Source organism: Solea senegalensis, linkage group LG6 (assembly GCF_019176455.1).
Source record: "Solea senegalensis isolate Sse05_10M linkage group LG6, IFAPA_SoseM_1, whole genome shotgun sequence".
Taxonomy (NCBI): Eukaryota; Metazoa; Chordata; class Actinopteri; order Pleuronectiformes; family Soleidae; genus Solea; species Solea senegalensis.
The window spans coordinates 11,306,560-11,331,518 of NC_058026.1; the positions used below are offsets into that span (position 1 = coordinate 11,306,560).

Genomic DNA, 24,959 nt, shown 5'->3' on the forward strand with positions numbered 1-24,959 from the left:
AGCCATTGTGGAGTTTCTTTTTTTTTTTTTTTTTCACATATTTTTACAAGACCCACTGCAAGTTTACATTTTTAAATCTGGTATCCATCGCTGACAAATTGCGGTCTTAAATGTACCATCCAGAATAAGCCCAGGAGTTATTCAGACACCATCAGACAAGAAGTATGAATCATTAAAGCAATCTGGGAATCAGAGAGAGTCTGATTGTATCTCAATTTTCCAATCAGACTTCCCCAGACTGGCTTGATGGCATCCACATGGCCCAACAAATGATTCCCACTAAATCTGAGCTGGGGGATACACGGTCTGCTGTTGCCCTGTGATATAACCTCATTGACTTGGGTGCTTTTCCTTTTTTACATTGCATCATTCAAAAGTGGTAAATGCAAACAGCAGCATCACTGAGGCTGCTTCCCATCATCATCTGTTGTGGTATTTCCGTGCTGAGACGCAGAATCTGAGCTGCTGACCTGCTGGGTTAAGTGAGCCTGGACTCAATAAAACGTATGAGTGACTGTCTGAGAATTGTAATCATTGTCATGTCTATGGAACAAGACGTCAGGAAAACCCCCTTTCTCAGTTGGTCAGGCTGATTTTTGACGTTTTTAATATGTTGTGTTTGTATTGAAATATGTTGAACAATTTAATATTAGTAGTTTAGTAAGTTTACACATTTTTGTTCTCAGAAAATTGTATGTCTTAAAACAAATGTCTGTGAGCACAATAGTTAGTGTTGTTCAACTGAACTCTATACTCAACACCAGCAATTTAGCGCATAATTTGTTATTTTTCCACTGTTATATTTATGGAGAGGGAAAAGAAAGAAAATTGAAGTATCAGCTATCGGCTGCACTGATTTGTAAAAATCGACCTCAGCACTGGCAACAGAAAAACCCACACTGGTCGATCTCTATGTCTGTGTACTAATTTGCACCACTGGAAAGTTTTACACTTAAATGTTCACCATATGCCTCAAAAGGTCATTTTTTATTAAGATTCACATTAGAAAAATACACACCAGCTACTCAATTAAGTGAAAATAATAGGTGCAGATCAGTCAACTTGGATAAATGACTACGATACAGTAAAAGAACTGTAATTCTCTCATGAGCTGATATGTAGATATCAGCTGGACTGATTCACTTCCATTTAACACACATGTGAGACACATCACTGAAGATGTGCATCGTCTCCGCAGCGAAGCCACTGTCTCTGTGAGTCTGTACTTATACAAGTGGTGCTTTAAGATAAATACCAGTTACTCACAATCAGTCAATGCTAGCGTTTCATATTTAGCATGTTTTTATGTTCCCGAATTGAACAGAAAATAAAACGAAGGATAATTTTTCACAGGTATGCAATCATGGCGAGAGAGGAAGTGGGTGGGATATTCATCCTCTGTTAAAAATCTCAGCGCAATCCATTCGATATTTGGCGAATTATCTCAGAAAGTGGTGGACTGACAGAACAACACTGTCGTCCCCGGAGCTCTGCTGCCAGTGCGGTCAAAGTTAAAACAAGACGTGAAATGAGAAAGAACAAAAAATGTCCCCCAGTGCTACAAATAATATACTGTATAATAAAAGTCCACACAAAACACTGACCTCTATAATTACACTCTCAACCTCTGACGATGTTTCACAGCTCGTAAATTCGGTCGTCAAAACAAAGCCTGGGCAAAACTCAACTCATGGCCCATGTTACTGACGTTGAGCAGCAACAACCTGGAAAGTTATGATGATAACCAATTCATGCCCCTGTTCTGGCTCACACACACACACACACACTCAAAAACACAATTCCCACTCCAGTCAAACCAAGTTGAAAGAAAACCCCCATCCCTTTAAAGCCATAACTCACACAGGCTCCTGTCTTCCCGTTCTCTGACACTTTAAATCCCACTTTCGGGGTCAATGGGACTGTTGGAGGCTGTGAAACTGCTGCTAGTGCAGTCTACGAGTCTGTCTTTCCCAGTACGGCTGTGGTTAAACTACCGGCTATTTCCTTTCTTACCATAAAGCGATCATTAGATGTGAGAGGGAGCTGGCAGTGGACTACATAAAAATAGGATATCCTCAAAGTTCCAGAACCCTTTCGGGGAAAGACGGCAGTCTGTTGGAGCACTTGATAAATATGTAGGCAGATACTGCAGATACAGAAGCAGCCTCTGCAGGCAGACCTTCTGGCATCTTTTCGCCATCATGTCGGGGGTTTTAAGTGGCACTGAAGCGAGAATAAAAGCAGCCTGAAATGATGGCTTCACAAAGCCATATGAGATTTGTTAAACTGTAACAAAAACAATCTGTCAGCGGTGCTTGGTATGTGCTACAATGTGCAACATGCCTCATTTTGCCTTGGACTATTAGAATATCCAGTGTTTAACTGTGCGTTAGATAACTGCATTAGCTTGAGCTTGCACACAGATTTGGCCGATTATCATAACGCAAAAAGAACCTCGGCCACATCAGCCCTGGGGCCGACTGCTTTCACCTCCATCCCTGCAAATTAGCCCGAACTGATGGAGAGATGCTGCTGGAAAGAGAAAGTGGGGCAGAGGGAGAGAGAGTTCCTGTGGTTCCCTGTGGATTCAGAACTCTGTAATCAGCATGCCAAGCTCCTGATGTCTAAAGCCACAGCCCGCACCCAGACAGTCTACATTTACTCCACACTCAAACACATGTGCAGAGAGAAGACGTGTGTGCGCACACAGAGACGCACACGGCGACATCCTGACACACGAGCTGTTCACGAGAGGTCTGGCAAAGGAGCACGTCCCAAACGAACAAACTGTGAGACACTCATTTACGTAATATACATTATGCAACGGACACGCGTTGCATAATGAGTGTTCTAATTTCCTGATCTGAAAACACTCCTTTTTTAATGGTACCACCAAATAATACGTTTTAAAATCAGATAAGAATAAATGAGGTTACTGTGAAAGGACCCTAATGTGAAATCTCTCAATCATTTAATGAGCGTTCCCTTTCTCAACATACTGTAAACTTATATCTGACATAAACTAACATCAGAGAAAATAACATTACAGAGGCAACATTACAGATGCCGGCGTCCATCAAACTCCATGAGCAACAACAAATATCAAAGACTGGTTCAGATGATTTATTAGTTTGTTGTTCTGCAGTTCAGTGAGTGAATGACACTTAGAGCTGGGGGGTGATAAAATTCTCAATGTGCCTTCTATTGCAGTCCAAATATTTCTTCTTTTTTAAAAAAAGTTTTTTCTGAGTTGAATCTGAAAATAGTGTCGGTCACATTTCCTGAAAAAAAAAAAAAAAAAAAGGGGAAAGGCTTTAAGAAAACACTTGAAACCACGAAAAGTATAAATAAAAACGGTGAAATGAAAAGTTAAATCTCTTTCAATGTACAACAGAAAGTGCAAAGATGAATGAAACAATCAGTCACACCAAAATCAGCTCACGGTAAATAAATGGCATCTGCTTTTAACATCAGGTGTTACTGTAATGAGCATGTGGAAAGATCATTCACGACTGGCTGGCTGCTCATCACGATAACCAGCTGCGACATGGCCCGATTTCTTCCTTATGTTATTCACGGGGAGGTTTTGTTAAGCCGCAACGTCACCGTCCGTCTCTATTTATAGCCGTGAAACTCTGACACTGTGGCAGATGATGTCATATTTGCGTCATCCGCACAAGTGCGCGTGCGTGATTTTGTGCACAAATGCCAGGGTGCACGACGCTCCGCCGTGTACACGTGCTTTGTGGGCGCATGGGTCAGCACTTCAGAGCCCGAAGCTAAGCTTATTCAGAATCCCAGCTGAGAAATAAAAATATGGAAGAAAAAAAGAAACAGTTTCACTTTTCTGAAGTCAGAGGGAAAGGATTAGAGGAAAGGTTTATCCAGGGGGAAAGAAGTTCAGACCTTCTGTTGAGGAAAAACTTTTGTTCATTAACCAGTGTCTATGTCGGTAAAAGCAGTTTAATACTCGAGAGCGGAGGTTTTACTGCGATTAGGATTATATGACGGGGAAGAGGTCCGCAGCTTGACTCTTACAGTACGTCGTGAATGAAATAGACACTGACCAGTGAAGAATGAAGAATGAAGTCTCCAAAGACGACGTGATTATCGCAGGGAGTCGCAGTACATGTCGCAGCAGTGCGGGCCAACACATGACTCAGACTGAAGGGAATCCGGCTCCACTGTCACTGAGGAGCCATTGTTGAAGAGAAAGAAAGAGCTGTATTGACTTCACTGATGTGCAGGTTCTCTGTGGGACCTGTGGTGTGGATTAGTGGGAGGACGGATGACTTGATGGTTTCTTGTTTTTTTTGAGAGAGAGATGAGTTGGAAACAGCACAGGAGAAATATCTATTTGTTTAAGAGTAATGAGAAGTCGAGCAATGGAGGCCGGTGAGCGTTCCTACCACAGTGACTTGTTTATTTTATTTATTTATTTACTTTTTATATAAACCAAAGCTTCATTTCTTTGGTATATTTCAATGAAATTTCATTCCTGTGGACGTGATGAAATTACTGTGGATACTATTAAGCAAATAGTTAGCTATTTGCTTAATTAAAGCATGCTTAGCTGATGATAATAGCAATAAATCACACTTTTACATAGGATACAGTCCAGGCATCACTCTCTACTCTTTTTGGTTTTTACTCTACTTTAATTACTTCCTTTTCGTGATTATATTCTGTTGTGAGTTTGATATCAGACATGGTTTTATATTGATTTGTAATATTTGTGTTGCCATCTTGACCAGGACTCCCTGGAAGTAGTGGTTCTGGGTCTCGATGGGACCTTCCTGGCTAAATAAGGGATACCTTTTTTTATTTTTTTTTTTAAAAAAAAGAGTTGACATTCATACTTAATTTCCTTCAAGTCCTTGGAAACTATACTGTAGATTCAGGTGTAGAGAATTATCTTAAAATTACTTTCACAGTGTCCCTTCAGACTTTGTCATTATAAAAACGCTGTACTCAAATGTGCAGGATAATGCCACGATATGAGTATAATATAAAAATAAAATGACTAAATCATTAAAGCATTGCTATGGTCAATGACATCTGTATGTATATAGCTCTTTTCTAGTCTGGACCACTCAAAATACACAGTACACAAAGCCCAGGGACACATTGGCATGTTGACTAGAGGAGCTAGGGATCAAACCCCCAACCTTTCAACTGGAAGACAACCTGCCTTACCACTGACTCGTTCCGCCACTGGATTTGGATGCAGACAGAATCTGTGTCTATTCTCATCAGAAATGTATTAATACTTAAATATGCTATGCCCGTCGTGTATTGTATCGGGCCAAAATCTAGTATCTGCTTCACAAAGTCCTGGTCTTCATCCGTCTGGTCTGCTGCAGAGTTCTGACATGGTTAATAATAAGTTATTTCCTTGTAAGAGTGGCAGATGTGAGAATGCGTTCCCACATGTTTTCCCACTGGTCTACACTTCTAACATCAAAAAAAAAAAAAAAAGGAAGTCAAGACAAAGTAAATTGTTTTCATGAATAGAAACTAATTTTCATTTTAAACTACATCAATAGCCAAAGTCATTTTATAGGCACCGGTCAGCGTCCTGTGGTCCAACCACAGGTCAACATCAAGATATGCCTGCCTGACTTTTTATATCATTTCCTACCAACCATGAAAGATGAACCAGCACAAAGAGGACTATTCAGGCTGAGGACAAGTCTGTTTTCAAAAATGACCCAACCATGAGAATATATAGCACAGCTGACTGGGTTCTCTCATGCGTAGGAAGATAGAAAGAAAAGGGGGAGGAGGAGGAGGAGGGGGAGGAGAAAGAACAGTGAGTTCACTCCACTGGCTCTCCCTGTTCACTCAAGTTCACGGTACTTGAAACTACAGAACAACCCGGGTAAGTCCAGCTCCAGTCTCACTGGACTTTCCTACACGACAGCCGTATTGTTCGTGTGATCCAAGAAGTGACACGACACAGCGCTCGCATGTCAAATGAAGCAAGAGTGACACAGATGTAATGAACCCAAAGACGATGTACAAAAAAACTAAACGCTTTGAACATGTTTTGTGGGTACATGTTGGTCACTTTTATAGAGTTATTGTGACGCCTTTTTGGTATTTCCCCTCATCTGGCTCTGTGCTTGTTTCACATCTGCAGGACTTAACACATCTGTGACACCATGAGGCGGCTCACACGCGGACCAAACATGTTTTCCGTGAAGAGATTTATAGACGTACGACCAAAGACACATCTTCAATACTGCAGTCCAACAAATAATCTGACACCTTCAGGTCAAGATGCTGAGTTCAACAAAAACACGTCAGACAGTCTAAAAGAAAATTCCTAAAAGACTTGGAGCTAAAATACTTAGCAGTAACATTCATCTATTCACCTGCTAATCTACGAGAGCAACAGTGAGGATCTGCACAAATACAACCCAGCAGAATGATAAGCTTCCTTTAGCATCCCATCTCCATGTGTGACCATTCATCCATTTCTAGTCCATAAAAGGAGAAGTGTTGATTGCTCAAGGCACTCAAACTCTGCTACCGTGTTTTGTGATAGTTAAAAATAGATGGTGCAAAAAAAGATTGCAGAAACCCAACAGAGCAATAACTCAAACAAAGACTTGAGACAAGGACATGAGGAGTGACTTAAAAGGTCCAGTGTGTAACACTTAAGAGTGTTTAATATAGAGTAGAATTGCTTTAAAATAAATCATATAGTTTTTGTAATTGTGCTTTAGGTAAGGGCCTTGGTTTATAGAGGCTGTGGAGTTGTAGCATCATGTTTCTACAGTAGCCTGCATGGACCAACCAGCCAGAGTGTGCGTTTTACATTTGTTATTCAAAAAATAACAATGAAAAATGACATTCCTCCTGGTATGTGAAGGCCACCGTAGTTCCCTGACGTGCTTTAGAAAAGGGAGAGGTGAACAGACAAATCCTTCTTTGTTAAAGTTTGCTATTAGATCTCACTCATCCTTACACACTGGACACTTGAGACACAGAAATGAGGATAAATTAAACTGAAAGTAAGGAGCCAATTCCGCGCACTTTGCTGAAGCATATTTGTTTCAAAACAAACGTTTTTGTATATCATGCATGTCTCCATTCAGAGCCCCTTCAATCTTACAACTGAAGATGTTTGTGAAGATTTCGTGGCAAGTTGTTTTCAAGCTCAAAGTTAAAATATGTGTCCTACAGTCACACCATTATCACCAACGTTACAATACAGTGGCGTAAAAAGGCCGAGCAAAGTCAGCTACAGAGTTTTCACAGGAGGCAGATTTATTGTACTTTAAATATCAAGTCCATACTGTGTATATTCTGGTGATATATTTGGTCATGCATGTTTACTATTTATTATCTTTATCTTTACTGTCTTTGCTGCTGTAACAGTGTCAATGTCCCTAAATAAAGGATACAGATATTCACTCTGTGCCAACAGTAGGTCACGTTTTATATTCAGACGTTTAGTTTAGATGTGATTTCATTTCTAAGTCAAATACAAGGTGGAATCCAGCATTATGTGTCTGTCTCTGTCTCTGTACCTGGGTTTGGAGTCCTCTTCATGCTCCGTGTTTCCTGCGGTTTCTCGGTCGGTGAAAGCAGTTTCAGTCCGCACAGGAAACTCGGGGGAAAGTCCGTCTGTCTGTCTGAAAACTGAATTTGACTGGCGTCTCAGTCTCCCTGCATTTGCGCTTGTGTGCAGCAACTTCGCCCTCGCGGCGCGTGATGGCACAGCGCAGACGCAGATACCGCGTGTGATCCACTGGGATGCTGAGAGTCAGTGCGCGCGACCATAATAACAACAGACGCGTGCGAGCGCACATGGAGAACTTGATGCGATTGTCTCGCATGAGCGAGTGGCCGAGAGTCGTCACGCTGAACACTATGGAAGCTTAAAACATCTATAAAAACACTCAGCAGCCACCTAGTTACACCTGGTGCATATTAGATACACCTGTTTTTAACGCACATATCCCATCAGCCAATCACAAGGCAGCAACTGGCACGTAGACATCGTGGGTCAATTATGGTGACCTCACTTCTTTCTTGTTAACACTTAGATCAGTTTTGTCGCAGATGATTCGATGAAATATTTAAACACTTCTTTAACCACTTAAAGAAATGAAACTATTTCAACTTGAGAATTGCTCAAATATTTAAATGAGTCATAAGACTTAAGACTTTTATTAAATTGCTGTAAATTGTTTATGTAATTTTACTTTTATTCAAGTATGGGTTTTTTGGGAAGTAAAAATGGCCTGAATTAAAAAAAGAATTCAATAAATAATTCACTTTGTCAGTGAATGATGAGGACAGAAGACTTGGCGTCAATTAAGGACCAGTGCTTAAGTAAAATCTTATCAAAATAGTGGTACTTTTACTTGAGTAGAGTATTTCAGTACTCTTTTCACCTCTGCTAAAAGGTTAAGTGAAATGAATTATACAAATGAAACCCCAACAGATCACTTTAACACTTGCATTATAATAAACCTTTGTTTCCATATTATGAGTTTAGTTTTCAACTGTACACTTGAGATCTTTTCAATATCTTATTTAGCCAAACGTGACAAACCAGTGGCTGAAACTGTGCTGTTTAAAAGCCGCACCTGTTTCACTGAAGGCATGTGATGCAGATGTCTCACTTTCAGTTTCACATGTTTCAGTCCAATGCTGCCCTCTTCTGGTTAAACATGAGACAGGAAATACCACAATATTACAGTGTGGTTGTGTGGTGTCTTTAGTGTGAATGAAAAGTGTTGTGTTCTTTTATTCTTCAGCTTTTAAAGCATTTATTTATTTTTACTTTTAAAGCACCTATTTTTTTTTTATTGGAGATCCGTTTTACATAAGTGTGAAAAAGGCTGTTGGATATTTTGTACAATGACAAATAAAGGAATCCAATCTACTATAAACTATAGATTTGACTGTTTCTTGTGCAGAGGAGGATGAAATAGCACTTTAGCAGTTATAGCAGCCAACATAAATATTTATTTGAAGGCTCTTCAGTTTAACATATGATTATACAAATGTATTGCATATATCCTAAATATAGTATATAGACTGGGATATATATAGATATACAATATACTCTGTGTAACCACAACAGTGTGTTGTGCCAATGTTTTTGTAAAGCTTCTGCCTCTGATAAGGACATTTTTTTTATCTACAGTACAGCACTGGTAAAGATCAGTTTAGATTAGTTTAGCATGTACTGAGATAACTATAGTTAACATCGGCTACAAAAAAGGAAAGCCATGACAACTCTGACTTACAACTAACAGTGACTTACAACAATTCACTTTTCTTTAAGATCTTAAATTGGCTCATTGATGTATTCATCATTTCTACCACAAAAAGGAGTGTGTGTGTGTGTGTGTGTGTGTGTGTGGTTGGCTTGTGGTTGCATGTCTCTCACCTACATGCAGCTGTGCAGTCAGGTGTGAAACACACACTGCTGGACAAAAGAAGATAAAACATATTCAACAGTATGTTTTATAAGATGTAAGATGTCTAAATAATGAAATGAAATAGTTTGTTCGATTATTCCAGTACAAACATTTTTTTTTTTAACTCTCAAGCTAAATCGTCTGAGAAAAGATTCTGTTTCCCACTGACGGCTGTTGAATAATACAGTTAATATCAGTAAGCACTTTATTTGTGACTTACAGAAGGTGTTCCCCTTAATTCTTTAGCAGTATATTTAAACTGTTGTTGTTTGCGGCTGCCCAACCTTGTTTTTCTAAACACTGTGGTTCCATTGATTTCCTGTCCCTTACTGACAAACAGGTTTCTCAGTGGTAGTAATGTTTAAAGACACAAATGAAAATGAAATGAATATATCATAATATCTGCACAATTTGCAGCCATAACCCGATAATATATTGTAAACAAACAAAAGCAAAGGAATATATCATAGAAAAGAATAAAAACCACATTTAGTATATATTACACAGAGTTACATCATTAAGACTTTCTTTAACCATCATCAGTGTCGCTGCCGATGAAACGCTGCGTTGTGTTTGCCATCACTTATTACTTGTATCTATGTCACTCAGATCTAGTTTTGTTTCTTTGCTCCCACGTTGACTGAGACGTGCACCGACCCAGGCCCCTTCATAGATCACAGGGTTTGTGACCACAAGCCCTGTCGTTTAAAGTCTGCTCTCCTACACAAACATCCTGCATGTTCATTTACTTTTTAGTACTCACTTTAATAAGCTCAGTTGTCTCTCCGGGGAAAGCGCAAATGTAGACTCACTAAGATCATTTTTGGAGACTTTACCGCAGTCAAACACAGGAACTGCTCAAATGACGTCAAAACGCACCAGAAATGTGTGGCATCGGATCCTTTTGGGGAGGTTTTGTTGTGTTCATTTGTATTATGTACCGTTTATTATACACTCCGTCTCAAATAAGCTTACTTACAATTGGTCCAGCAAAAAAGTTTAAAAAACAGTCAAGAGGAAAATTGTACCCAGCAGATAATGTGCTCGGCACAAGACGGCGGCTACTCTGGAGCAGCTACAGGGCTCTTGTTCATAATTTCATACACATTTTCAATGGGGGGAGCGCGTCTTCTTGTCTTCTGAGTCCATCGTTTCACCTGTTGGTTGTAAAATATTCTTGTCATTATCTGTACAGCAGGAACATACAGTTGATGTGTCATAAGATGGTTTTAATCATACATCTCATTTAGATGTGTATTCATATGACCAGTCTTCAATGGTTGTGTATTTAAGCACAATCAAATAATAATATATTACTTTAATAATTATTTTGAGATAAGGAGTGTTAAGATGTTCAACGTCGTACACGTCGATGGTTTGGGAGGAAATGGGTGTGATAGACTGATAAAAGAGCAGATGAACAGTGCGACAAACCTCAACACATGAGACTTCACATGAACACAGAGTGAACACAGAGGCCGGAACTCACCCTCAAAATCAGCAGCATGAAGAACAAGGTGGTAAATAAGGTGACAGCACAGGTGGCAAGAACGACTAACAGTGGATCAGGACGTTTATAAACCATGTCCAGTTTGGTCAGGCTGGACGTTGATGACGTGGGACACTGTGCTACTCCTGTGAGAAATAAAGATAATACAAACATAGGCCGAGGCAAAGGGATTGTACCGACTTCAGGGAAATGCTAGAATAAAATGTCCACGCACAGTGAGCATATAAGTCTGAACTGCTCAAAAAAGAAAAAGAAAAAAGAAGGGCTCAAGGGAACACCTTAATCACAATATTTACTTTTTAATAAAAATTGTAGAATTCTTTGACAACAAAATAATGGAACAGCTCACTCACTAAACCAAAATCCAAACCATTTAGGGTGGCATTTAAAAATCACACAAGAGCACTCAGAGAGTGCAGAACTCTGCCAAGGATGAAACATTCTTTACCTACTGGTACCTGAAATGTTATCATTTTGATGGTAAATACACAGCTCCTTATATGGACATCCTGCGGGGGTTTATTGGTCGCATATTCTGGCTTTTAAAAATGCATGTTTTTTTCCGTCTTCTTATTTGTTGTTGAGTCAAAGTCACGATTCATTTTATATCACGTTTTTAGTCGTGATATAAAGTAGCAATAATAGTCACAAAAAAAAAAAAGACAGCTTTTCTGTAGTTTTTGTTCATAAAAACGAGCCAAGTGAACTTTGAACTCTAAATACGATTTTGAAAATTTTGAGTACTTTTTGCTCAGGTGTGTTTATATAGTTGGTGAATTTTTTTTTTTATAAAAATGTATCCTGATCTGGTAAAATGTCAATATCATACGCATTTGAACTTGATAAATGTGACTTGCCAAGGTAAATTTTAATTTGCCATCAAATCTGTAGTCTGGATCAGACCCAGATGAGATGGTAGAGTGTCTGATCCTGCACACACCACATTACATTCAAATCATTGAAAATTCATCAATTGTGTTGATTTTTACCGTCAAAAAGAGGTAGATAGGAAGTAGACTGGGATTATTAAGCAACGTATATTTTACACATATTTCTTCACAATTTTGCAAAATGAGACTTTCCTTCTACTACTATCTTCAAAATGTTTTCTTTATAAAGAAAAAAAACTTTGTATAGGCTATAAGAATGTGTAATATGTGAATTTGTGAAATCCCTTGGCTCGTTTTTACAAAAAGCAAAGAAAAACACTCTACTACTCACTGACTTCTGCACAATTATATACAATGACTTTATATCACTACTAAAAATGCGATAAAAAATGAATCATAACTTTGACTCAACACATAAGAAGACGGAGAAAAATGTGACCAATAAAAACAACCCCAGGATGGCCATATAAGGAGTTGTGTATTATTCCCACGGCAATTTACCAAGGGTGCCGTGTGAGCACTAAATAAACTGTAGTATAAAGTAGAATTTAGTGGATAACAGACAGACAGAGATTAAGTTTACATAGGCTGTTGATATTAACAGAAACACTGGAAAAACTCACCTGCTATAAAAAGAGTGTAGACACTGCATGTAACTTGGATTTTGATGTTTTTTATGTAGACACATTTGTAGATGCCGGAGTCGCCCATGTTCAGGTCCCTGATGGTGACGGTGTGGTTCTTGAGCTGTCCTTTCTTCTCAACCCTGTGCCAGTATCTCATCCGTGGGGTGATTCTTTCAGGTGCAGGGCTGGAGTGATAGTAAAGCACCTCTTCCTGCTGCTGCTGCCGTGAATCATGATACAAATACATCCCCACACACCCGTCAATGCTTCTGGGACATTCTGTGTAAGAACACTCTAGGGTGACGTTACCACCAGACTCTCGCCACAACATAATATTGTCTGTGAAAAAAGAAATATTTATATTACAGTGCAGTTCCAACACCATAAAAGTATGGTCATTGTTTTAATAGGGAAATAAAAAAATATGGTTATATTAAATTATTTCTAATGCAATTAAAATAAGAGCAGTAATAAGGTCATTTGTTTATGTGTCACATATTCTGGTTTTAGAAAAATGTGTGTTTATGATATCGCATTTTTTTAAATAGTGATATAAAGTAGCAATAATTGTGCAGAAGACACAAAATAGTTTTTCTTCTATTTTTGTTCGTAAAAACGAGCCAAGCGGAATTTTAACTGTGACGCGTTTCCAAATTTCACAAATTCAATCTGACTCAGACAATTTTTAGTACTTTTAGCTCAGGTGTGTTTATACAGTTGGTGAAAATGAATTCCATTTTTCATCAGATGGCCTATAGGTTGTGCTGATAAAAGAAAAAAAAAAGGATATAAGACACTCTATATTGCACATTATTGTACGTTTTAACATAGTCGTGGAAAAAAGCAGCCAAAATGCTCTGGGTTCTAAGGGTTAATGGACTTACCTGCATTTGTGAAGACAAAGAGCAAAAGTACAAACCAACGCAGAGACATCATCCCTGAGTGATGAATACTGTCTCTGTGTGTGTCACATAAATACACACAGCAAACATGTGCTTCCTGTAGATTGTGATGTGGTTTTGAAGACAACTTGTGAGACAGAATGATTTTCCTCCTGTTGTCCTTCCACAGCGACATGACCTTTAAGCTGTGAGACTGTACTACAGGGTTATGATGCCGAAGCTGCAGGAGAGGTAAAGCATGATAGACTCATTGCCTCACAATTAATACTGACAGACAGTAGCAAATAGTAGTATAGTATAGTAGCACATTGGAATTGTACATACAACAGATTATTTTATCTTTTTTTTAAAAAAAGAAGTGAAATTATCCCCTGCACTAATCGACCAACTCACTTGATTTGTGTGTGACTTTGATTCAGTGTGATGAGAGATCACCCTCTGCTGGAAATGATCGAAAACAACAACTGCAACAAGGCAGATGAAGCGGTGTCACTTGCAACTCCATCTGTCCATTTGCTACCGCTTTATCCTCCACCCTGGACAGATCACCGGTCCATCACAGGGCCGCATATAGAGACAAACAACCATTCACTATCACACTCAATTGAGAGTGTCCAATTTACCTAATCCCCATATTGCATAGTTTTGGACTGTGGGAGGAAGTGGAGAACCCAGAGAAAACCCAAACTCCATGCAGAAAGGCCCTTGTTCCAACCAGGGCTCAAACCCGGGTCTTCTTGCTGCAAAGGCAAGAGTGCTGACCGCTACACCAACCGTGTGGCCCCAACTCAATTCCACATATAAACATGATGGGATAGTTTAACCATAACACATCAGAGACTTAGATAAAGTGGAAAAACAACCCTCACTGCACTTACAGATTTCTTCTGTATTGCATTATTTTCAGCCAAAGTTCTGACTGTGTGTGTGTGTGTGTGGGGGGGGGTCCTCCTAGTCAAGTTCACATTCACTTGATTTATTCCTACATTATCTGCATACTTTGAAATATCCTCCACTTTCACTTCATACATCTCACTGCATTCCACTGGTTGCCCCCCAGGGGCGTCTGAAATGAGAAAATCCTGGCACTTGACAATTTTGTCCCGTGAGTGTTATAATGCCGCACTTATTGTAGCATGTGAACACCGAAGGATTTCTTCCCTCTTCTCTTTACAGAGAGTGAGCAAAGGCTGCTGATTATCAGGCTGAACGTATCACAGGGAAAGAACTTCTGGAGGCTTGAACTCAATTTCTTGCATAAACTCATGAAGTTGAAGCAAGAAATGGAGTTCAAGTCGTCCAGAATAGTGATACATCAAATGTTCTTGAATCGTATTGTGTTATACAGAGAGGTATTTCTGTAATTATGTCATTATTTTTTTAAATGATTCTCTTCATAGAGTGTAGGAAGAAACCCCCCAAACTACATCCAACAAATTTTAATTGTTTAATCATCAGCTTAACAACAATAAATGCTGAACTTCATCAGAGCAGGATTTATTGCAGGCCTGTTGGATGGAGTCACGGTTACTTTTTTGTCAGGTTTGTCCTCCGTGTGGTGCTGTTTGGTGACCTTTTGTATTTTTCAGGTTGCCTGTTCTTGTTTTGTTTTTTTTTGATGCATCGATCTACTTGTCAGCTTCCGTATTTGTTGTGGTCACTGCCAGACCATAATATTATAGCTGCACTATCTCAGTTCTAGCTGCGAGTCTCATAATGTGTTGATTTGAATGCCTGTTTGTGAATTTTAATGCTGCTTCTCTTCTAATATATATATACATATAATATATACATATAGGTATATACAGTATATATATGTATAGAGTAAGAGGCCATGTGATCATTTGAGATTTGAAAGTGATTTTTGGTTTCTTGTACATATTTGATTTATGTATCTTATCTAGAACAACCTCCTTATTATCACACCATCTTAATGATTATCATGTGCCATCTCCAAGACCTGTCGTGTAACTGCAAATTCATGCCCAAGCTCATCAGGATTTCTAATAGATATAGAGTTACATGTTACACCAATAATACTAGAGGTTGTCATTAAAATGACTCATTCAGGTTTAGTGTAAAATTATTTTTTTATGACAAATAATACAAAAAGGAATTAGTAATATTCATCTAAACTGCGGATGAAATTTAAAATGTACAACCATCATTGGCAGAGAAGAAAACATTACACATTTTGGGTTTTTTTCAAAACAAAAGAGAAAGTAAAGACGGATAGGAACGATTCTTATCATTCCATCAGCAGTGAGTGAAGACAAAACAAAAACTAGTACATCAAACAAAACAAAAACTAGATCTACAACAACGTGTGTCACAAACTTATGAGGACAAAGAAAAAAGGGAGAGTAGAGAATCTGACAAGCGCCACAGAGGAAGCAGCCAAGACGTCACATGTGTGCTCACATCGCAGCAACATCCACTAGCAACTTAAAAACTGAACATGTCAAAAACAAACACTTTCATTCAGAAAGAAACGCTTTCATCACATCACATTCATCATCTCACATATTAGTTATAAAAACACACTTACAGAGTCTTTTATATATATTTGTAATTACACTATATACAAACAGTAGGCGGCTACTCACAGGTCTTGTGTTTCTTTTTTGTTTTTTTTCAATTACAAGGCTAAAAAAAAGTGTTGTTTTTCTCCCCTAAGTCAATGAATAACTCACAGTCATGACATTTTTAGGGGTTGTAAATTTGGCTCACAATAAAACTTTTTTTTAGCACATCTTAGATCTGAAGTATTCCAAAAAGCCTAAAAATATGGATTTTAATTTATACTTTTTTGATATCAGTATAAATGTCAAATGGTAAATCATGTCAGAGACACGGAGGAGGAAGAAGAAGAAGAAGAAGAAGCAGCTACTTTTTCAGTGGTTTAAAATAAGGGATATGACATTTGCAGAGGCTGATGTTAGATTGACCACAGACCTGGGAAAAACCCTTGAAAACCCTGTGAAATATCTGGCTGGTGATATACAATGTGATCTCAAGATTACAATATTTCACTAAAGCGTGATGATTCTTTACTTAGGAAGTGGACCCATCTAGTGATTAACAATGACTCAGCTGAACAACACAAGATATTCATTCTAGATGACTTGTGTCTACACGTGTTACCTATTTAAGAGTATATACACATCATTCGTAGAAGTATCTTACACAAAATGTATTTATTTATTTTAAAGTTCAACTTTATATTTGATCTCAGTAGAAGGAAAAATAGCCTTTCATGGAAAAAATGTCAGTAATCTTTGGTTAATTATTGAGCACATATGGCATATAAAAACAACAACTAAAAACCATCCAGTCAGAACAGCAAGCTTCATCACTTTCATTTAGACAAACATGCACGTGCTGCCTTTTTTTTGGACCATGAATCCACAGTAAATCATTACATCATTTTAGAAGTTAAAGTTTAAGTGTCTGTGGCGACCTACAGTCAGTGTGGGCAAAACAACGACCAACACAGACTTAGACACTCCGTTCCATCCTAAAACTACCATTCTTGCAGCTGATGATGTTGTCAAGCTCAGCCTCAATTCCATGGCTTAATAAAATTGTCACTGATACAGAATCAGATGGCTTTGTTTTATATTTTTCATTTATATCAGAAGAGTTAACTTCACAATCACAGTAATACAAGTTATCCCTGGTTACATGGTTTGCAGTAGGATGAGTATAATCAGAATGGAGTTCATAACAACAAGGAAGTGTTGATTTCAGTTGTTACCAGTAAGCTGGCACATACAGGTGAATTATATCCTGAAGAGAGAGGATGGAAGACAGTGTTTAGATATTGGATATTGTCTTTTTCCACTGCTTATACAAAAACCCGCCCCAAAAAACAGGTGATACTATTTCAATTGTTTTCTAAAGCCCTTTTCGCACGGGATTAGTATTACCTAAGGATCTCTAGTAATATGTAGTCATTGCGGAGGATATCTGTGATCTTAATCCCGTGTGAATCGACCGCGACTTGCAAAGTAAAAATTCCGACGTAAATTACCTGGCATATTTCGGCAGACACTGAGGTGTGAATGGATATGAAGGGATCGGGGTTTCCCAGTCAATAAGAAGACGTCCATGTACAAAGCAAGTGATCCACGGCTAAGAGTTGTACATGTTTTTTTTTTTTTGTTTGATTTCATTTGGTGCCAAACAGTGAACAGTTTCCGGTTTGTGTACGGAGATGACTGGGCCCTGCCGTCGAGTTCATCCGCACAAGGAACCTTGTCATGTCAGTAAATTGTGTAATACTAACCCCATGCAAATAGGGCTAAAGGGCACCACAATTACCTCAGCTGCTTTTCTGGCTCGTATCCATCTCTTGAGTAAGACCTGTAAAAGATACACCATCATAATGAGTGGATGTAAAAAAATAATAATAGTACTAATACTAATAATAATAATAAAAATAATAAACTAGTTACTTCATCACAGTTATGGTGATTGAAAATCTTGTCATTGTGACCTACCTTCTTCAACACCTGGTTCAAACCTATTATCACCCTGATGAGGACCTGGGCAAAGAAAATCAATGAAGTCAACATTAAATGTGGGTTACAAAGTGTTGCTATAAAACCATCACAATATTGAGCAAGCCATGGTACCAAGGAGTTAAAAAAAATGCTCTCAATCAAAATACTGGTGGCTAGCAGAATTAGTCAAAAATGACTAATTCTGGAGCACTGTTGAAGTTAGAGGGATCCCAAGCACCACATCTGATGCCAAGATCATCACTGAAGGGGCAGTGAATTTTCTTGGTCCATTTAGAAACATGTACTGTGACTGCAGTTCATGGAAACAGCTCACAACAGGGCAGGAGCATACTTTCTATACAAGCCAAGAGTCTAGAGACTTGAGACTACTGATGTTATTTCCAATTGTGGCTTTTTTCTCCAGAAAGCTGTTGATTAAAATGCTCACCAACAATCCTCATAGTTGATAGTTATAGTAGTATAAAAATTGACATAGTCTTCCAGTTGCAAAATTAACTCCCATTGTGAAGCCTCAAGATTTGTGATACCAGCTGTCAATCACACTGGTGTCCACTCTTATTATTGTCTGTTCACCATTGTGCAAAATAGCAGATATATTTACTGTCATGAGAAATCAAGTGAGAAATACACTAATTTTCCATTTTCCACCGACTTCCAAACCGAGTTATTTTTGCAACCAGTGCTGGCGGCTCCCTGCTATGCTTCCAGTGTGAAATAAGTTTATCCCACATCAGTCCCAGTCCCACTTTGCAGTCATACAACCACAAGAGAGTAAATGTACAGAACATGTATATATCTATAGATACAGTGAATGCATAGCCTTAAAGTAGCATAGTGTGTCCAAAGATGCACATACTCATAAGGGGAGTTGTTGACTGCCTCCGGGCCTCTGTCAAGAAAATGGTAAGAGTATGGTCACTAATCTGTATGTATCATCAATCCTCGTCAGACATGTGGTTAAATGCTGCTTAACAAAGTATTTCTACTCTGCTGACGGTCGAAATCCAACATAAGAATAAATTAACCTCAACTTGGCCTCTTGCTGGGCGTGTCAGGTTTTTCCACAATTAAATATTTTCTTTTGTCTGCCTATTTCCTCATAGTGTGAACAGAAACCCAGTCATGAGATCCTGTGCTCATGTACACGCATAAACATGCACATGCATAAAAGCTGAAACTTCCTTGTTGTGACTCCATCATATATCAAGTGCTGCAGTATTGCTATGCTATTTATTTTTATTCATCAGGCAGTTTATTGCTACACCATAAATCCTCTTTGTTTTTTGTTTCTTTGTGACTTCCTTGCGTTTGAATTTCAGCGTCACTGTCATTGGGAGGTAGGTCATCCTAGACTTACAACTGTACATTTCTATTAGCACTTTTAATGTGTCCAATCATTACTCAAAAACATTCTAAATCCATCTGAAAAAGCAAAACAAGTGCCTGTGTAGGTGCTCACCTCGAGATCGCTTTCGACAACGGAATACCAGCAACAACAGCAATCCCACAATCAGCGATCCAATCACCACCACGGGAGCAATGATTTTGGAGGCTGCATCCAAGCCGTTACTTCCTAGCTCTGCATGAATTAGAATGAAATAACAAATGGTTAAATGCTTTAACGCATCAAGTAAAAATAAAGAAAGAGATGGGAGTCAAAATGTCTGTGTTTGTGAAAAAGAGGTATGCACAGTCTGGTGGGAAGTTCCCAGTGTGATACTGCAGCAATTTTCATTCACTTTCATTCTGATTACAATGGATAGTCTGCATAGTTTATATCAATGTCTTTGAAGGGCAAAAGAGAAAGTTTGCCAAGGAAGCAGCACTTGCATTATAGGAACCGAGTCAGCTGATGATAAATTACTTTCTATCATATGAGGTACACGTAAGAACAAGTAGATCAAACAACATCACCTAGTCTTATCGGTTTTCTTTTCTTTGCAGGGATCATTTCAACAATTTAGATTTTTTGAAGAGGAGGTTGATTCAGGTTTAGAGACATGCTGCAGCCTGCCTGATACTGGTAGCTATGAGGAAGTTTATTATTTTCCAGTGCACTACTGCAGTTTATATAGACCGCCAGCTTAATGTTTACAAGAGCTGACAAAAACATCTAACCACTGACTGGAGTTTCAGGTTCATCACAGTTAAGAAATACTTAAAAAAAAAATGCGTATATAACACTGTTGATTATTATATTGTGGCTGAAATCATTGCACAACATTTTATTGTGTACAGCAAGATAAGCCAGAAGGCATTAAGGGTGTCAAGTGTGATGCTTGACTCACCTTCCGATGCTGGCAGGTCGTCTAAATTGAATATAGTCTCAGCCTCTTTGCCTCCAGTGGCGTTGAAGACAACACAGGTATACTTGGAGAAAATGGATCCACGTGACAAAGTCAACGTGCTGGAGAGGTGAAACAGACCACCTTGTGCTTTTCGTGCCTCCAGTTTAGAGCTTTTTGTCCAGTCCGTGTTGCCCTCAACAAACCAGCGAATTCTACCTTCTGGGTATCCGCCATCCACGTCACATACCAGGGCAGCATCTGCATTTCCAGTGATTTTCTCAGGGATGGAGTGTACAACAGGTTTACCATATTTGGCTGGAAAGACAATTGAAAAGCCTCTGTGAACAATGAGCTAAACGTGGCATCAGTCGATGTGAACCAAATCCGACAGATTAAGTATCACATTTGTTGACCATATCTGACAAGCTGGCTAAAACAGCTGGTAATTCTAGATGTGATTATTTGTCACCATGAAAGTTAAAATATGTTAAGACACAGGAAAGTCCCATGCTCTCAAAACAATCTTGCTGCTACCAAGACCTCAATTACATCTTTCATGCAGTCAACAGTCTTTGTGAAACTAAAACAATAATGTTCACAGAAACAGAAAAGAACTGTACAACTAGTTATGCTTTCAGTTTAGTTTGGAACAACTAGTTCAGGAAGCTCTCTGTGCCGAGTAACAATGGTCGGCCATTAGCTGGTGACTCTCACCTGTGACTTTGAGGCTGGTCTGGAATTCCCCATCACCAGAGTTTGTTATCACTGTGCATGAATAATCTCCACCATCTGCCAGTGTAGCATTAGCAATGAGCAGGGACACGTTCATGTCCTTTTTATTCCAGGATGGCTGAGCCATCCTGTAGCCCGGCTGCTGCATAACTTTTCCTTTGTAGAAAACCAATAATGGTTTCTCCACTCCCTCTTTCCTCCAAGAGACAGTTCGGATCTCTGCGTCTGCAACCTCGTGGGTGGTTTGGACAACGCATTCTAGCAGAGACTGCTGGCCATATTGTCCCACGTTTTGAGGCTTGCATACAACCTTGACAAATGCTGTAGAGGAATAAAATGTATCAATAACATAAGTGCAAATAGTATTTAACAGGTGAAACTTACGGTTTCTGCCAGATCTTACCATTCTGTGCATTTTCTGCAATGACGCATACGTTAACAAGCGTAATCAAGAAGAGGGTAACTGGGAAGGCCATGTTGTCATACCTGCAATGACAGTAAAAAAATAAACATTTTTGGCTGTGAGTTAGTGTTTTACAAACATTTACAGTTAAACTCACATTGGACATAATGTCTGCACAGAAATAGAGTCACCAAAATGACATTAAAAGTTTGTTTTTAACAAATCAAAACAATTATTTTACACGAGTGTCCTCGTAGGCACATAAGGAGACACAGGATTTACTGGGGCAGTTGATAATACGGTCTGTGATATGGGTTATCTAGGATGCTAATCGTTAGGATCAGTAATGCCAGATAACAAGAGGTTATGTTCGGTTTGTCTAATTAATACATACAGACAAAACGGTGTTACGACACAGCTCGCACAGGTTAAGGGAAGCAACATAACACCAGATGGAAAATGGTAAAAAAATTATTTATTTGCAGGAAGGCAATACATTGATGACGTCAATAAACAAAAGGTAAGGAACAAGGTGGGCACTGTTTAAAACATAAACTAAGCAAAGCTTAAAGGGAACTCCAAAATAAGACTATGTATTTCTAACCTAACCCTAACCCTTACTTAAATAAAATGAAAATAGAAAACAAAGGTTTGACTATGGCAAATATCAGTTGAAGCGATTAAAGCTAAGGGTCTTGCTCTGTCCTACAATCAAAAGATTACTTGGTTTGTGACAATCTAACACACTATCAGTGCAGCACCACCAGTAAAGTCATGACACCAGTAAATTAGAAGGGTTAAAGACACAGAGGAGCCTGCATCCGGAGCAGTGGAAGGAAGTTAAATACCCCTGAGACACAGTATTTGTGAATGATTGGAAATTCCCAAATGTGTATAAGTACAATCAAAAAGTGAAAGTGAAAGAAGTCAAGCACAATACAAGTATCTTCATAAAAACACTAGGATAATAAAGCCACTGCAGCTGTGTGTTGGTGGATGTCATCTGAATCTCTGGGTGAAACATCTGCGGTCCATGTAGCATGCCAGAATTTAATTTATGAAGTTCTTCTTTGTGAACCAACCATGATTACAATTCAAAATAACCTTTGGCTGTCCTATGGATAGACAATGTTTTTGCAATAGCTCAATACGCCTCCCATGTGTGGTTCACATTATTATTTTATGAGTGTCCAAAGTTAACATGGCCCTTCAATCGCAACCTGTCCCTACACTTTCTGCCTGGATACTAATGACAACATTTACCCAACCACTGGGAAAGCTTTACTTCTGCAAGATCGAGGAGCTGCACTGTAACAGCCGACACTACAGCCCAAGCAATATTCCAATATATTCCAACTTTAAAAAGGATTTATTTTTGGATTGTTTGCCTCTTCTTGCAGCTGACAGAGGCAAACAGAGGGGGAGAACGAGAGGGAGAGAGCTATTATAACAGAGGATGCTGTACTAAGTTAGATATGTGCAAAACAAATTGCAGACAGTTTGACAACCACATAACACATACATATTTAATTTAACCACATTTTTTATTTAAAATATCTTAGATAACAGTGACACAGGCAGTGGTGGAGTTCGTCTAACTATATATGTAAAAAAAATTCTAGTTACCAAAATATGATATCAGTCAATACAATGGTGTAGCTGACATTCTGGTGGGTTGTAGTCTATAATGCAGCTCAGTGAGTATGAGAGCTTTAAAGGTCCAGTGTGTAAGAATTTGGAAGAAATAGTGTCATCTAATAGTGACACTACAACAAGTGGGAGAATCCGCCAATCACACCACCCTTTACCAAGCGCTTCACAGAACTATGATGTCCTATGCACACCATTAAGGATTTAAACACTATGTCTTCCTAGTCCTTCACTAGTAAACTAATGTATTGTAAGGCAAACTAAACAAATAAACAAATCATTTTCAATCAAACATAGTTCCTCCTACTTGGTATGCACTAGACCTTTAAAACAGAAAGTGTCACCTTCACTCCCAGTTCCCTAAGCCACTTCATTCCAACTGACATTAACACTTAAATTGAAGGATTTTTCTTCCCCTTAGTCTTAAATGTTGTTGCACCCTTGTGTGTCTGGAAGTGTGTTGCATTGTCTACTACCCTTATTTTTGTCAACAGAGCTCTGTTGCACAAAGTGCCACTTCCTTTTCATGACAAAAAATTTAGGTGTTATTTACTCCTTTAGTTCCCTTATGAAACAACTTCTTTCCTTCCTCATTGTGAAAAGGTCCGGGTTCAAAATAATCCTTGAATGTCTTTTGTCTAAAGTGTGTATGGTTTCTTTGTCACAGAGAAGAGGAACCAGAACAATTAACAGGTTTAGTTTTCAAGAACAGTGACAAGAGTGAGACTGCAGTCTGGAAGTAGTTAATGTCCGCACACCAGTAGTTGCTCCCAGAAAAAACAAACAAACAGGTGACGTAGGCGTCTGAAATGCTGGGACCAAATCTATCTTAGCCGTAAACATGAACACAACGAGAACATACAAACTCAGCACAAAACATGAGCCCTATTTATTGTTTAGTATTATTATGTATTGTTATTTCTAATAATATGGCTACATTTTTTAAAGAGAATGACCGTATTTTATGTATATAATAATAGGACAAGTAAACATATAGTAGCTACAAGCGGAACTGTGGTTGGAGTGGCTGGATTTACTGGGAGCAGTTGCACTTCGGACCAAGTCGAGCCCATACATCCATGGTCGAGCCACATAAAAACCAGCCGGAAGTAAATACGTAAACAACAATAACTTAGTTTTCCCGCTGTCAGTTCGCTACATGTACGAATACAACATGATAACAGTTTATTAATTATCTAAAGTAGGACATTTCTTACAGTAAGGGCACATGCAAGCTGACAACGGCGCCACTTACTACAGTTCCATTATTATTATTATTATTATAATTATTAAAGGTATGCTTAGCAAAATATGATACTGTGAACGTCACCAACTGTCATGTAACAATAATGTAACGTCAAACTCACCATATAAGCTCATCACCAGGCGGCCGTGAATGAAATGAAGTAATGTCTCCTCTGTCCTTCGACTCCTTACTTACTTTCACTTTCACAGTGTAACGCGTGCTTACACTGGGTTCTGTCGTCAACCCAAACTAGGTCAACGCAATTAATCTGTCGTTCTGTCTCCAACAAGGAAGAATGGAAGGATAAAATCCACTCTAAATAGTCACATATGGATATTACATTTGTGGAAGAAGTTTATGAGGTGCCGTTTGTAAATTGGCTCAAGCTGAATATAACGTCAACATGTTTTTATAAAGTGTTGTGGATTCTTTCTTTTTTTTTTAAACATAACCTTTTACCACATTAACAGTAATATTTGGTTTCAGTCTTAAATCTAAACATTAAAAGTTACACCTAAATGTTAAATTTAAATACAAATTTAGAATCTACATTCTAAATCTTTTAGATATAAATGTATACTTAACATTTAGATTAAACAGTAAGGTGTAAGATTTAATATTTTAGATTGAACTAATATATTTCTTAACACATGCTATGAATGTGGTAAAAGGTAACGTTTTCTTAATAAATCACGTTTTATATCACTGTTTGAAGCTAAATGTTTTATATTTATATTTTCAGC

The 24,959-nt window shown here is 38.5% G+C and overlaps 3 protein-coding genes across 4 annotated transcripts in view; all 3 read right to left on the reverse strand.

Annotated features, from left to right (window-relative positions):
• The window catches only part of sept9b (septin 9b), a 66,356-nt gene extending 58,645 nt beyond the window's left edge, over nt 1–7,711 (reverse strand). The window contains exon 1 of the mRNA XM_044028139.1: nt 7,539–7,711. Coding sequence (XP_043884074.1) covers nt 7,539–7,560 — 22 coding nt within the window. The 5' untranslated portion in view covers nt 7,561–7,711. The remainder of the gene's footprint in view (nt 1–7,538) is intronic.
• A 1,919-nt stretch (nt 7,712–9,630) lies between these two features.
• si:rp71-81e14.2 (uncharacterized protein LOC100002239 homolog) lies at nt 9,631–13,919 on the reverse strand. Its single transcript, XM_044027704.1, has 4 exons — nt 13,354–13,919; nt 12,467–12,808; nt 10,933–11,078; nt 9,631–10,600 (listed from the first exon to the last, which is right to left on the reverse strand). Exons 1-4 carry the CDS (start codon nt 13,544–13,546, stop codon nt 10,505–10,507), a joined length of 777 nt encoding a protein of 258 aa, XP_043883639.1. The 5' UTR covers nt 13,547–13,919; the 3' UTR covers nt 9,631–10,504.
• A 1,523-nt stretch (nt 13,920–15,442) lies between these two features.
• zgc:174863 (uncharacterized protein LOC100136852 homolog) lies at nt 15,443–24,460 on the reverse strand. Of its 2 annotated transcripts, XM_044029211.1 has the most exons (9): nt 24,338–24,460; nt 21,321–21,403; nt 20,900–21,238; nt 20,186–20,500; nt 19,357–19,476; nt 18,754–18,786; nt 17,874–17,918; nt 17,695–17,736; nt 15,443–17,160 (listed from the first exon to the last, which is right to left on the reverse strand). In XM_044029211.1, exons 2-8 carry the CDS (start codon nt 21,391–21,393, stop codon nt 17,696–17,698), a joined length of 966 nt encoding a protein of 321 aa, XP_043885146.1. In that variant the 5' UTR covers nt 21,394–21,403; nt 24,338–24,460; the 3' UTR covers nt 15,443–17,160; nt 17,695. The 2 variants fall into 2 exon arrangements, with proteins under 2 accessions (XP_043885146.1, XP_043885145.1); XM_044029210.1 differs by lacking the exon at nt 18,754–18,786 and having other exon boundaries at nt 24,338–24,424.
• Between the last annotated feature and the right edge of the window lie 499 nt (nt 24,461–24,959).